This window comes from Meleagris gallopavo, chromosome 5, assembly GCF_000146605.3.
Source record: "Meleagris gallopavo isolate NT-WF06-2002-E0010 breed Aviagen turkey brand Nicholas breeding stock chromosome 5, Turkey_5.1, whole genome shotgun sequence".
NCBI classification, from domain to species: Eukaryota; Metazoa; Chordata; class Aves; order Galliformes; family Phasianidae; genus Meleagris; species Meleagris gallopavo.
The window spans coordinates 49471845-49487018 of NC_015015.2; the positions used below are offsets into that span (position 1 = coordinate 49471845).

Consider the following 15174-nt stretch of genomic DNA (forward strand, 5'->3'; position numbering starts at 1 on the left):
GTGGTGTGCGAGTGCGAGAGCGCGCCGCGGGCAGCGCTGGTGCCCGAGCGAGGGAAAATGTCCACTCGGACTCCATTGCCCACGGTGAACGAGCGCGACACCGAGAACGTGAGTACCGCGGGCGGGGGACGTCGCCCCAGCGCCGCTTGCCTCCGTCCCCGGGCCGGCTTATCCTTACGTTTATTCTCCTTTCTAGCCCGTTGAGCGCCGTGTGCCTCCCGGCAGACCCGGCGGCCTGCTCGGCTCTGCCGCTGCATCGCGGCGTCTCGCAGGATCGAGGCTGCCCGGGTCCCTAACGCGGCGGGGAGGAGGAGGAATCCCGCCCCGGTGCTGCGCGCTCAGTGCCCGGAGCGGCCGCGTCGCCCCGGAGCGAGCAGATGGCGAGCACTGAGCGTCGGGAGGGGTGGGCGAGGTGACCTACATAATGGGCCTCTTCCCCGCTGGTGTGCGGGGTTCTGCACGGCGGTGACGCTGTTGGGCTCTGTCACCTGTGCCGATGGCACGAAAAGGTCCGTTTTATTGAAATCCGCTTCCGATCCAGAGAACCTGTTCCTTTTTAATTATGTTTTTCTTAGGTTTTATTGATGAGATCGAGCCGAGCCGCTGTGTTAACAATTGCACAGGTCATAGGCTAAAGGGGAAAAAATACAGAGGTGGTACCGCATGAGCAGGCAGCCAAAAATGAAGCTGGGTGGGAGCCTCCCTTTTTTGCAAATAAGAACTGTGCTTCTTCTCTGTGAAAACTTACTTGATCCCAGGGTAATCCTGTCTGAGCGTTTTTCTCTTTCGTTGCTGGGGGAAAATGCAGAGGCTGTGCAGAAGGGAGTTGTCAGTTGCTGTAACCTGAAATGAGTCGATGGATGAACTTGGTATTGAGCTTTATGTAAAGGCTCTCAGGGGCTCTATAGAGATGCAATGCTTAACTTGACAGAGGAGGGTTTTTGTGAGGGCTTGCATATGTGTCTGACATAAAAGGTGGAAACTTTGGTTACAGATCAGGAAAAACTGTTGGATTGTTCAGCTCATAAATAGTCTAAGGAAGGTGATGGTTGCCCCATTGTTCAAAACAAGACCAGACAAAGCACTGGAAAACACGCTGCGTGGAACAATTACTGCATTACGAGGGATTTGGATTTTATTGACATAATAGGCACTTCTAACTTCTGTGATCTTTATTTGTTTTAGCACTAGATGCAACCTGCAGGCTAAGGGCTGCATTGAACAAAAAGCCAACTAAGCATGTTTGGTTGTAAAATCGCAGTGAGCTTCCTGTCTTGTGGAAGAAAATAATTAAAGTGCTATGTGGCTCTTCCTATGCCGTGGGGAGAGGTGATGCAGCACACTCCAGAAAATACAGAGTTTGTTCAGATAATTGTTTTGTCTGTAGGTAAACCTTACTGAGACTTTGGAGCTCCAGGTATATACATGGAGGCCTTCCGGTAAGTCCTTTCAGGTGCTGCTTAGATAAGGTTCTCCAGTGTGGTTAACTCCAACCCTACTATGGATAGCTTAATGGTAGAAAGACTTAGCATGCTTGATGAAATGCATTATTCACAAGCAGAGTGTTTTAGCACTTGAAGTTAGCTTTACATATCTTCCACTTAAGGCACCTTGTTCTCACTTCAGAATGTTGGTCTGACACTTCTCTTTAGTCGTCTCCATAATTTAACATACAGGGGTTGTCTGGCTTGCAGATGAGTCGCCTTAGGTTTTGATCAAGGCATATCTTTCAACTGCCGTGCTTTAGCTGGAGACCACAGAAATACCTGTAGGTAGTGATATTGGCAGGAAGCGACCAACGTGAGTCGCTTCCAGATCTGTTGCAGCGATCCCACAGTACAGTGCTGCAGCCCTGGAGAAGCCCTCTCTCATGTTCTGACTGTTGGTGATCTGTGGCTTCACCAAAATGCATACTTGTTTCACCTTTTTTAAATTTCAATCTGCATTTAGTCTGGGTGAGTTACCCATAGGGTTGGAAATGGATACAAAATTAACTGTTTTATTTTTAAATACAAAATGTAGCATTTTTGATGTGTCAACTAATTGTTCTTCCAGCCCGGAGCTGAATGCTATGTTTTCACAGGTGAAGGGAACCCTTGATTTTCTTCCACTTAAGAGAAGTTAGTTAAGATTCATAGGACTCTTTGAAGTTCAGATGGCTTAAGAAGTGCCAAGGTGTTCAGCCAGCCTTTGAGGCATGGCGGTGGACCCTCTGAATGCTGTTTGGAAGATTACCACTGCTGAGAAAGCCTTGGCTGGTGCTGAATGTGGTTTAAGTGAGCTGATCATATTTTATCCATGCCTATACATGCAGTTTTGAACGTGGAGTTAGCCTCCAGAATGATGGTGCAAGTAAATTATCATTGTCTATACTTGCAATTAACCACGTTCAGCACTTGGCAGTTCCTGTGAAATAGACAAGGTCTAATTGTCAGCACTTGATGTTTTTTTCTTTGAAGGAGGTGGATACCACTGAGGTGCTTTGTGCACATACTGCTGAAGTGGAAATGCTGTCACAGTGACTTTCCCCCAAAGCTATTGGCAGCCATCAAGCTGTAAGTGCCTCAGATTAAAGAATTTGGCGAGGAGTCACCTGGTGTTGAGAGGAAAGGCATCTCAGATGATCTGTGATCATAGGAACTTCACACTTGGGCAGTTGGGAGCTGGCTGTTTGCCTGCAAATGAGCTGGCTGCTCACCACAAAGGTGGAACAACTCCTCACTGGTGATGTCTTTCACAGCAGTGACTGCCAGCTGCTCGGGGGACAGGAGTGAAGGAGAGGATCTCAGAATTTTCTCCCCTTCTCTTCTGCCATCTGCAGAATCATGTCCTTCACATAAGAGAAACAGCATAGACCTTCATCCAAAACTGGAACTGAAGGTCAGTGTAGAAGGACCTTTAGGGAGAGAAGGATGAGCAATCCTATTTTAATAGTGATGAGGGGAGAGAAGATCCATGGAGGAAGGAGTGTGGAAGCACAGTGAGAAAGGATGATAGATGGTGAAAAAGAGGAGGCACAGAGGGTTGTGCATATGACAGTATGGAGGACAACCAGGGACAAAGAAATAGAAGGAGGAGTAGTAAGATCCTAGAGAACAGGACAAATACTCATAAAAATTCCCAAGGAATGGCAAGATGTTAGGGAGAGAACTGTAGATAGAAAGAAGGAAATACAGGTGGTGTGGAAGGTTAGTTTAATTTTTTTTTTTTAAGAGCATGAAGTAGCAAAGTTTTAGACTAAAGAATTTAATTTGAACCTCTGTGTTAGTTACACAGCTGTGTTTCTGAGGGGAAGAGAAAGTAATATCAGTGCTGCAGACCATTCTGAATTCCAAATGTAAGTAATTTGAGTAAAAGCGAGACTAAAATATGCTCTTATCTCCATGACTGTGCCTAATGTGAAAAATTTGCTATTGAACAACGCCAGTGTGATGGCAACTGTGCTTGTACAAGCTTATACAAAAGGATTCTGTGCAGGAAAAATGTCCCATTGAATTTTTTATTTAAAAAAGATTTTGTAAAGTTGAGAATAGATTCGAAAATTTACTTTTAAGATACTGCAAAGCTTAGTGTTGCCTCTTGATTTATTATTACCAGTTAAGTATGAAATGCATTAGAGCATTTGCAGACAATAGACAAGCTGGCATTATTCTATATATTATTTATCAGACTTCTCCTATTACGAATAGATCCGTAATCAGAATGCTTTCCTCCATGGTGTGGTTTTTTAAGAAGGGGGTGATGAGGGCAGCATGCCTGTGCTCCACAGTTGTGGATTTTCTTTTACAGGGATAGCTATGACAATTCTCTCGTATTTTTCACCAGTATAAAAGTTCTGATTTAAATTGGGTAAAGGTGGCAGAATAACTAGAAATGAAATATACATCCCAGATGAATTGATAAAAAAAAATATTATTCTATTTTTGTTTTATTTTTGTTATTTACATAATTTTCAAGAGCAGAAATGTGTTTTGTACATTTCTTAGTGGCTAGGATACCTGATAGCCCAGTACCATGGTGGTTGTACTCAACAACAACAACAAAAACCAATTAGGCTCTGCAGTATTGCATTCAAAAGGGGACAGTTGATGCTTCTGCCCTCCTAAACAACCTGTGTGTATCATCTCATCACTGTCAGTTCCACCGGTGTAAAGCTGCTGCAGGAATCGGCCTTGGCTGCCCCTTCCTACCCATGATTTGTGTTGGCGCTGATAATCACGGAGCTGTACAACAAGTCTGGTCAGCTCTGTGATCTGACTGAAATGAATCCTTTAAAACAGTGGTTTTATTCCCATTTTGTGTGGCTGTAAATACTGACACAAAGGAGAAAAGAGAACCATCTAGTTCAGATGGGAAAGTCCAGAAACATGTCTTAGAATTTTGGTTCTGTTTGATTTAAGCCAGCCTAAAGGCTAAGACAAAATAGGGTTGTTTTTTCTTTTTAACAAATGCCTGCAGTGGTGCACCATTCAGATTGTGTTCTCCTGCTTCTACAAGCTCACATTTTATTTATCTTTTACATTGTTTCAGTAGCTCAGAAAAATAGATTGTGGGACCTTATGCCAGAATTAGTTAGAAAATCAGACTTGGTGTTCCTGTGTTTTATTTATTAGTACCTCTCAGTGTGGCTTATTAGAAGAAGCAGTCTGTAGAACAGAATACAGCTGCGGAAATTACTGAAAGAAAACTGAAAGAGCAGAGCAGATCTGGTTTTTAATATCCAAAGCTTAGTAGACTTCCTCCTAAGATTTCTTACCAATTCACTCACCTGCCAGATTCTCTGTTTTAATTCTAGTTGAGGAACATTCCTGTTGATGTGAGCAGACAGTCCCCAGTGACCACACATCACAGGTGACTTAAGCCTGAGGAATTCTAAGAGTGGAGGCATTTGTCTCTCTAATCTCCATTTCATGTGATATTTAAATAGCATGTGTCTGTAACTTCCTCCTCCGCCAAGTAATGCTGCCTTGTTGATGGCAGCCAGATCAGAAATGGAGGTGGCTTTGGTTTTGGCTTGTGCCGTATCGAGGTTGGCTCTGCTTAATGTGGAGATTATCAGCCTCTAAAAATCACTGAGTGTATGGGGAATAGAGGCCTACTGCTGCTAAGGCATAGGCCTGAAAGGTGCTGAGTACACCTGTGATAACATTGCTGTCAGCCTGCCGGGTGAAACCCTCAGGTTATTAAGAATTCTTGGCCCATAAAGCAGCAGCTCATTGAGCTCTGTGTGTATGTGTACATATAAACAGAAATTAACTTTCAAATAAAATTTGTTCCTGCAGGGTTAAAGCCTAAACAAAGTTCTCTATCTGCAAGCTCGGTGTGGTCTTTGAAAACTGACTGCGAGGTTTTTTTTTGTTTAGCATGTAATTACTGACAATGATGATTCTGGAAACGACTTAGTTGGCAGTATTGTTGATGAAGGTTAGAATATGGTTGGCTCTTCAGCTACTGTTCCCCAGGCTGATGTCAATAAATATCCATTTTAATCAGCAGTAAAGAAACTTTGGCTTGAAAGATATGGTAAATGTCAGATCTTGATAATGTGTAGCAACAAAAGAGCTTTTAAAAAGCTTTTCTGACCGGCCCCAGACTTATCTTTTTGATTGTATAAGCAGGATTTCTTCACTGCTGTTGTTCAGCGCTAATCATGGAATTACAAATTCCCTCTTTCATACATTGTATGGAGTATGACCCAAACAGTATCAAATGCATCAACACAGCCTGTAGTGGTGAGAGGTGAAGGACTCTAGACTGAAAGCTGCACATCTGAAGGGCAGGCTCTGTCCCTTGCCAAAGGCTGTAGTGTGGGCTGCCAGCTCTGGCCCACCCTCATCTCTTGGGTGCTGGTGTCCAGCTCTGTCACGTACCTTTAGCACATGCTGGCTACGGCCAAAATTTGCAAGTGTCTGAGAACTGAGAGCGAGCCCCTCATTAGCAATATTTCCTCTGTGAAGTAGGGAGGTCTCTTGTGCATCAGTCTGTGCTGCCTGCATGCTGCCCCATGCTGGGAGGAGGTTGCTGTGCTAGGCTGTTTATCGCTGCCTTGGCCTCTCTCACTGCTGGTTTTTGCCCTCCTTTCTTCCTCTCCTCCACTCACACCTATAGGAAGAACTGGGAATGTGTGTCAAGAGATATACAGAGATTGTATTTACTCTTAAGGTTCTCTTTAAACCAGTTGTTTGACAAATGTGACCTAATTAAACTGGCTATTCATTTTCCCAAAGTGTCATACCAGATAAATAAATGAGTACGACAGCAGGCCAAGAACTGTGCACTGAGTCCTCTACCTTTTCACAGTGGAAGCATCCGAATTAGCATTTCCACTTCTTTGCCGACTACGCTGTATTTACAGAAAGTCTCTTTATTTCTTACTGGTCCTGACCCTCTCAGTTGTTCCACTCGATCCCAGCAGCCACAATGGCCATTGCTCAGTGAATAAATCTGCTGTCGTGGGCTGGTAACTGTAGTGCCACGTTGCATAGCGTTTGCCTTTGTAAGGCAGCATTTAAAATTTCATGAGATGGAAGCCATGGCCATTGTTCCTTAAGATTGATTATGTAGCAAGCTAATTTAAAAACCACTTTTTAAAGATAAGTGATGAAGCCCAAGAGTTATGCATACATAAGCACAGCGCAGTGGGCCTGACAAGGTCCATCCCCCTCTGTGTCCTGCTTTGTGCACTGGTCAATGGTGCAAGGGAATTAAATACCTTAGTGCTATCTTCCTATTGTATAATACAGGAAAATAATGTGATATTTTATAATCCACAATGATTTAAAGATTGAGTACTGATTTACATATAGATAATTATGGCCAAGCATTTGCCATGAAACCTCAGTCGTTACTAGAAACTGAGGTCTTTGTTTTGACTTGTCGGCGAAATTCCTTTGTAAGCAGTCACAGGATACCTTACTCTGCTTTTTCATGGGTATATCTGCACAATAAGACACTCCCTCTGTGAATATTTTTAGGGCTAATCTCTGTTCTCTTACACTGAGCAGTACTCAGCAGTCTGTGCGTTTGAAAATGTATTAACGATAAATGTGAAGTAAAATGCAACATATTGTTAGGAAGAGTTGCAGGGAAGTTAGTCTTAAAATATATAACTTAAAATATTTGGGTGCTTTGAAAGCCTGTGATGTATGTCCTTGTGATGTTTTCCTTACGTTACTGCTGTGAAAGATGTGGAGAGTGAAAAATTCCCATCTGTTAATATGTCATGTGCACAGGTTGCAGTAATGGAGAGATCTACTTAGTGTCTCAAATGTTTGTTGTGTCTTGAAATGTTTAGGTTATTAACTATGTAAAGATTAAGCTTTAACTTTTTTAGCTATAATTAAAAATCTGAATCTGCCGAGACTGTCGCAGTTCTTGCTGGTCTGACAGCTGTCCAAGAAGCTCTGTAACATCTCTGCATAGCGTTTCATGCAAACATGACAACAGCTAACATGGTAAACGTTCCTGGAGATTTTTGTAAGATTAATTTTTCTTTGTTCATTGTGTTGATTGGAAAGTAATTTTCAGCATTTCAAAATGTTGATAGCGTTTGTCCTCCCTGTTTCAGAAGAAATGCTTCCTATTGACAATCATTACAATATTTTTGCGTGTTCTGGATTTTTTTCATATTTTTTCAGCTCTTCCAGTGGATATCAAATTCTGTCTCTTCCATTTATTTTCTTAGCTGCTGGCACCTTTTTAAGTATTAGAACAACTTTGACAGTAGTCACCCCTTGCCACGCGGGTTTCAGTGCTCGGAATGTTAAGATCTCTCTAAGCACACAGATACTGGATAAAGCTTACACCTACCAGAGCGGTTTCAGTTAACCAGTACGTTCATACTTTGTTTGCTTTTTACTTTTCTTTTTCTTTCTCTTCATGCTAATCATTGTCTGGCTATGAAAGGATGTCAGCTCATCACTGGGGGAAGGCTTTTGCGAAAAGGTGGGTTTTGTGTTGTGTTCCAGTTCCAGTTAGTGTTGGGCTCGGTCCCTCGCAGTAAGGTCTCACGAGAGGAGATGTTTTACTGCGTTTCCAAGTCATGGATTGAGTATTACCAGAGTGGAGTTGGGACAGGGGTCTAATTGGCTTGGAAACTTATAGGTTTTCTTAGAGGATCTCCCTACCATGTGCAAAACAAACAAACAAGCAAAAGCAAGCCTTCTTTGAAGTCTTTAAAAGATTTAAAAATTGAACCTGATGCTTGTTTAAATATAGAGGAAAACATTGTCTTCTCACAAGCGGTATTCAGGCAACTTTGATTTTAAAATAAGCTGGAGCACTGACTAGTCCAAGCCCACGCATAGCATTTAGTCCCCTTCCTTCAGATCTCCAGTTGCAGGATAGCAGGCTTCCCAGCACCACGATTTCTTCAGGGGGAGATAGGAGCTGATAGACTGCAATGATGCTTTTTTGCTGCATCAAAGTAGCTGCTGAGGAAGCTGCCTTAGGAAGCTGAGTAGTCAAATGCTTTACAATCCAATGCCTGAGATGAACATCTATATTTGTACTTTTTGCCTACGCCACTTAGATTTTCTTCCCATCTACTTACTGTGGATTCTTGAAAATGATTTGGCTGGGAGCAGCACTTGTAGCGCTTTTTGACTTTACACCTTTTAGTACTGTATGGTACTAAGTTCTCTTCCTTCATTTCCATCAGTAAAAATTGTTGAATTGTTGAAATTGTAAACCTGTTTCTGCAGTTTTTAGAAAGCTTGTCTTCTGTTCAGTATAATTCTGTATTTGACAGAAGGACTTGCTGATAGATTTACTGATGTGAGATGAAATAAAAGTCGAAATGAGGTATTCCTGTAAATGGACAGATTTCTATGGAGCTGAACGCAAGCTCTGAGCGAGTCAGTTGGAGAGAACTGAACTGCTTAGGAACACACAGCTTGATATTCCAAGAACACAACTGAAAAAGGTCATGTTTTTGAAAAGAAATAATCAGAGTTAGGGTGGAAATGCAAACCTCCATACAAGGAGATTATGTTAAATTTATCAACACTTGTCCAAATAAGTTCACAGCTGTTAATTCCTGCCTTTAAGTGCGAAGCTAGAAAGCATGAAGGAAATTATAGGACACAAGAAGTCATTCCTCAACAGAGGACAATGAGGCGCTCAAAACATATTAACTGAAGTGTTTTACTACATTAAATAGAATACGTAAGTATCTGTTTTTTATCTAATACTGCTTATACAGAGTAGGAGAATATGAGTAAGATCAGTTATGAATAGACTGTACACAAGTTCTCTGGTTTGAGAGTACATTATACCTGATGCCCATGTCTGAACTGCACGTAAGGTAGGTCAGGCAGCTCAGGCAGTGTGTGTGGCTGTACCACGTGCCCAGATGTGGAAAGGTTGTCACCTAATTAGTTCTGCTTTACTTCCCTTTCTGAGGTAAATCATCAGCTCAGTGCCACATAAATAGGGCAGCTGTATTCCTGGAGTGCTGTATGTGAATTAAAAGTGAGCCTTCCTCAAACACATCCAAGAAATAGCCTCATGATCCTCTACAGGACATCCCAGTCCCTGGTTGCAAGGGATAGCAGTTTAGGAGGGTGTTAACATCTAGCACCAGCAGTTGCTGCTCTTTTTTTTAGTAGGTCTGAATGACTTGACACTTGAAGGTATCAGAGGAGCTGACAGAGAAATTCTCCGCATTCTCTGTTACAAAGTGTGTTAGAAGTAAAAGTTTAGGGGAGCATAAAGAATTGGCATTGCTGTGCCACTGGGGATGAAGAGGGCAGTTAGTTGTCATAGATCTTGAGATAGTATTGAAAACGTGAATTGTTATCAAGCACTTGAATGTAGATGTTGTTATAGTTGTTATGCTTTTGGTTCTTGTGCCATTACTGGTTTGGAAGACACATATACTGCCATTCCTAAAAACCAGGATGGAGGTTGCTAAAATACTAAGTAGGTCAGGATGGGCCAATCATCAGGAACATGCAATAAGCTACATGTGAGGAAACTGTATTGCACTGCAGCCAAAGGTAAGGTAATATTTGTGAGGAACCAGGAGTGAGAGTTGTGTGTGTTAAGGGACTGGGAAGCAGTAATTCGTAGAGTTGGGATTACTTTTGGGTGGTCAGATACAAATGCAATCTCTGTGTTTTGTCCAACTGCAACAACAGCGGCTGTATGGTGTGCGCAGTGCTAGCATGAACACCACTCAAGGTGTTGGAAAAATTGGAATGCTCTGAAAAGAACTACAAGAAACATTTCCTAGTCTTTAATCATTCTCACAGCAGCTGCTTAGGGAGGCTGTATGTATCTTATTAAAGTGAAGGGATTATGTGACCAGAGTAATTAAGTGCTGCACTGGAAGTAGAAATCTGGTAACAATGGCCATGCCATAAAGAGAAGCCAAAGCCAGATTGGCACTAAAACATTACATGCACCACCACTTATTTTTTTATTTTAAACAGTAACTATTGCAAGAGATTTCTGAGGGTTGATATAGCCTTCCTATCAGTAGTATTTTGTAAATGAAACAAATGGCTTTTTAAAAATAATTTGATCACAGCTGTTGCACTCAAATTAACAAACCAAGGAACGTAAGGTGCCAGAGTATGTGGTCACAAGGTTACATCAGGTTATTAAATAGTGCATGAACTTGCCAAGTGCCATGCAAGCTTGTGTCTTGTTTTGTTTTGTTTTTCATTTGTGGTTGTACCATGGTTGTTAACTCTTCAGTTATGATCTCTCATCTTTTTGCTGTGGTGATTTCAAACTGAAACCTGCTGGGTTTTTGGCTGTCCCTGTTGGGTTTCAGCAAGAGTAGAAAAGCTACAACTAATGCAGGAAGAAGTTGAAGGGATAGATAACTGGATGGGGCCCTTTGGGGCTGAAATAAGCAGCATGGCAAGTGTTGGAAAGAGCAGAATGCGGGATAAATGGAGATAACTTCTTGCTGCCATACTTGATACAGACTTCAAGGAAGGAGAAAGCTATTGCGTTATTTGGGAAATAAACACCATTATATTACAGAAATTGTACTTCAGTCATACAGAAAATTTTATTTTTCCTTTAAGAAAAGAACAGCATGCTGAGACTACTTGAGAGGAAAATGTACTTCTAAATCCTTTTTTGAATGTTGTTTTCTTGGAGGCTTCTGTATGTGCTGCTTTTTGTATTTATAATATGGTAAGCCTAATCCTTATTCTTGAATTCCCTAAGCAGTATAAAATATATGAAAGAAAGCTTATTCCATTCTGCCAATGGATGACAAGATAGATGTCTCCAATAGAAACTGAGTAGATTTACCCATGGGATATACATCTGAAGATCCCTTTCTAAAGGTGGTGCTTTGTAGAAAACATGAAGTAACAAACAATATGTTAAAAAGATACCTGAGCAGATTGTTGCAAGTCCTTGTTGCCTGTTGGTGTAACAGATACCTAATGGTTATGTTTTTGTAAGTGTATTTGATACTGAGACACTGAAACAGAGAGAATGATAGCTAAGCCTCTATGTACTTAAATATTTGGAACTAGATGATCTTGAAGGTCCTTTCCAACCCAAACCATTCTATGGTTGTGCTTTTGAAGGAACCTTGAAGTTCTATCCTCCTAAGCTGACCTGTATGCTTGAGTAGTGTTTGAACAGAAAATTGAGCTTCTTTATATTTGGGTTATAGCAAAGATTTCATTGAGGCTAACACTTTAGCTTCTTGATGAATGCCACTGCTTCTGAAAACTATAATCAGCAAAAAGAATGAGCAAAGAGAGCAGAAAAACTTAACATTTTGAGAGGGGAGAATTAATAATACCTTCTGCTTTTTGTCCTAAACCTCCTCTGGATGTCTTTAGACAGACAGCACAATGTGGGAATTCTGGGATGGCAGTAAATTGAGCCTGTTGTCTTATGTGGAGCCCAGCATTTGCTCCACATCTGCAGCCTACTGAGTGTATCTGACTAATGCTTTAATTGATGGGAATGGTATATAGACCATGCGTGAGCTGGGAGCTAAGGGATGTGAGGGGGACCTTCTCTTTCAGAAACAAGCTCTTTGCCAGGAGATGAAGAAGTACTATTAATTAATATTTGAGGTTTCTATATATTAAGACTTTTTCCATAATTCTCCAGACTGTCTTGTGTATTTCCAGATGTGAAGTTTTGTAGGAACAGGCATCTCAGCACAAGAAGAAAAAAACCCTCTTGGAGAAGAATTTTCATTATATCAGTAGTATTAAACTGTCTCAACATTGTTTTTTTTTTTTTTTCCTTTCTTTATTTCTCAGCCTTATGTGTGTATGTTTTCATTGCAGCACACGTCCCATGGAGATGGACGACAGGAAGTTTCCTCTCGAACTGGGCGCTCTGGAGCTCGTTGCAGGAATTCTATAGCTTCCTGTGCAGATGAGCAACCACATATTGGAAATTACAGACTCCTCAAAACGATCGGAAAGGGGAATTTTGCAAAAGTAAAGCTGGCGAGGCACATCCTCACAGGCAGAGAGGTAAAGTGGTATGGGTATGAGCAACAGTGAATTGTGTCATTTGGATTCTCTCTTAAAATAATATTATCCAAGTCTGTGAACTTTTTACTAGAGATATTGACAGTGAATTAGGAAAAAAGCCTAAAAATAAAATCTGCATTTTTATTTCTAATGATCCTCAAATAGCTTCTTTTGAAAAAGGTCTCTTAAATTTGTGTACTCTACAAATCTCTGTGCATGTGAATTACATTCGGGCTTGGTACCAGAATTCATGTCTAAATTCTCCATTCCTGGAAAACAGGCTGAATATACAGTAATCAAATAAGCTTGCTGGGAAGATTGCTTCTTGGTGTTGCTAACCAGCACAGCTCAGGGCTATACTGGAAGTGGAGTCAGGAAAGGCAGTGAATCCGTGTCCTTGATTATGGTGATCTGCTTGGTCTGGGTAGCCCAATACAGCATTTTCTGGTTAGAGTGATGCATCTCCTAGGAGCTCTGCTGGTGTCTGCAGCTCTGGGCTGCCCTGGGAAGACATTCCAGTTTGTTCTGTGCAGAGTCTGCTGCTCTGCTGTGTGGTGCAGATAGGCTTACTCTCGTATCTCTTCATAGTGTTTAACTCAGCCCTGCAATTAGTTTCTGCATGCCACTGTAACATAATTAATAACTTCCACCTAATGATGGTTCTGATTTGGAAAGTTATGTTGCTGTTTGCTCATTACAGCAAGGTGTGTCTTGGTGCTGATCTTATTAATAGCAACACTGCATACTGAAAAAGAGAGAAACTCCTTGTCGACCTATTCTTGACAAACCTATGTAATTAATGAAATGTTGATTAAAGCAAAAATTTTTGAAGAAAACTAAGTAGTTGACAATAGCTCTTCAGGAGAATTTATTTTTGTGAGTTAATATGGAATTAAACCCAATATCACTGTGAAGAACTGAGGAGGCAGCACTTTGTAAGAGTTGCTGAGAAGGGATTATTTGTTTTGGTTTGGTTTTCAAAGCTGTCAGTTCTGGTGGTCAGCAGTTGCCTTCTGATGTTAAAGTTAGTGTTCTCTCCTAGAAAAAGTTTTCAGTTAATTGCTTTCCTCTTAAATTTCCTTCTCTCTGTACTGGTTTTTAACACAGGAAATACACGTACTTGGTTAGTATTTCTTTGCTATTATTGTAGGTATGAGGGTTGGATGTAAGTATCATAGAGCCTATTTGGAGCCTTTGTGACACCCTGCTTTGCAAAAATACAACTATGGTTTCTTTTAGTTGCACACAGCTGTGTGCTGTTATTGTTTGAGATTTCAGCAAATCATGGGATACCATCAAATCTTTGGCCACATTTGGAAAGATTTAGGTACTAAGTTTCTGCAGCTCTCATGGGATAGATGCCATTCAGTCAATTCAAAGCATGAATGCTTCCAAGGATCTGGTTGTTGGTCCAGGGTACCTAAAGGAGTGCATTCCTTTGAAGGAAACAAACTACTTTTGCAAGAATAACTTGAAGGTATTTTAAACTGTTTTTCCTTTTTTGTAGGAGAAATTTGCAAGACTTTCTCTTCCTGCTAGATGAACTATAGTGCATTGATAGTGGTTTCCTATTTTAGATGTATGTGGCCAGAGTTGTTTGCAACATTGTGGATGACAGTTTCCCTGCTGCCCTTAGTCTGCCCTTGCCTTTACAGAAGTTATCAGATCCGTCTTTAGATTATAGTTACCTTGTTCATAGCAGTTACATGAATGTTTGGTTTGGTCCTGATCATCGTCAGCACTTTGTACTTTGAATCTTGTTTTCATTGCTAATTCTCATTCCCAGGCTTTTTTTTTATGCCTGTTCTCCATTGTCTTTGACATTGATTCTTAATTCCTTAACATAGGAGATCAAACCATAATGATGAAGGCCACTGATATGGGTATTAAACAGGATGGGTCACAGGTCTGATCCTTATAAAACTCTTATTTACTTCCAACCTAGTATCTCTTCACCCAGTTTATCTAATTAATAGACCTGTGAACATTCCAGTTTGTTTAGTACAGTAATTTGTTCCTCCTCATAAGTGAGGCTTAGCAGTAGCCAAGGTAGGCATGCTTGGTGTGTTTCCATCAGGCACAATTAGCAGTGGGAAAGTGTGTTGCATTTAACCCTTCTTTCCGTGTCCCTGCTTTTTCCTGGCAAGTTTTGAGCTCAAGAATTTGGTGGTAAATGGCTCTGCGAGAAGGCTGATAAGGTGCTTTCTTCACTTTTCCCTTAGGGGGGGGAAACCACACAACTTTCAATTTCTAAATCTGTGTTATCATTTTGTATTTGTGTTATAAGTTGCTGTTGCTACCAACAGAAAGGTGATTCTTCAAACCACTCTTAGTCCTGGAATAATTTTCTTGGTCTGGTCTCAGCAGACAGCTCTCATCTTCCTGAAATTGTGATTTCCTGCGTTACACACTCATTCTGCTGTCTGTCCTGTCTTTGTTCCTGTTTCCACCCTATCTATTGAAACCTAAAATAAAATACTTAGTTTTGGGAGTTGCTCTTAAACGTGTTTTTGTCTCTCCCACATCCTTTACTGTATTTTAGCCCTACTTTCATCTTGTTACCTGTGTGGCTATTCCAGCTCCATTTCACTTCACAGCTATTCCTTTTTTATGTCTCAGTACTGAGTAACTCCTAAATCATGCAGCAGATCTGCACTTCTCTGATCTCTTCTTGTGAGGTGGGTATATTTGCTCAAGCATTCTTCTA

The 15174-nt window shown here is 41.1% G+C and overlaps 1 protein-coding gene and 1 long non-coding RNA gene across 12 annotated transcripts in view; one reads left to right on the plus strand and one right to left on the minus strand.

Annotated features, from left to right (window-relative positions):
* The window catches only part of LOC109367891, a 10725-nt gene extending 9308 nt beyond the window's left edge, over positions 1-1417 (minus strand). Inside the window, exon 1 of the long non-coding RNA XR_002115448.2 lies at positions 179-1417. This is a non-coding gene — a long non-coding RNA (uncharacterized LOC109367891). The remainder of the gene's footprint in view (positions 1-178) is intronic.
* Positions 7-15174, plus strand: part of MARK3 (microtubule affinity regulating kinase 3) — a 61130-nt gene continuing 45962 nt past the window's right edge. For all 11 annotated transcript variants that reach the window (XM_010711944.3, XM_010711946.3, XM_010711945.3 and 8 more), the window contains exons 1-2: positions 7-108; positions 12276-12467. In XM_010711944.3, coding sequence (XP_010710246.1) covers positions 58-108; positions 12276-12467 — 243 coding nt within the window. In that variant the 5' untranslated portion in view covers positions 7-57. The remainder of the gene's footprint in view (positions 109-12275; positions 12468-15174) is intronic.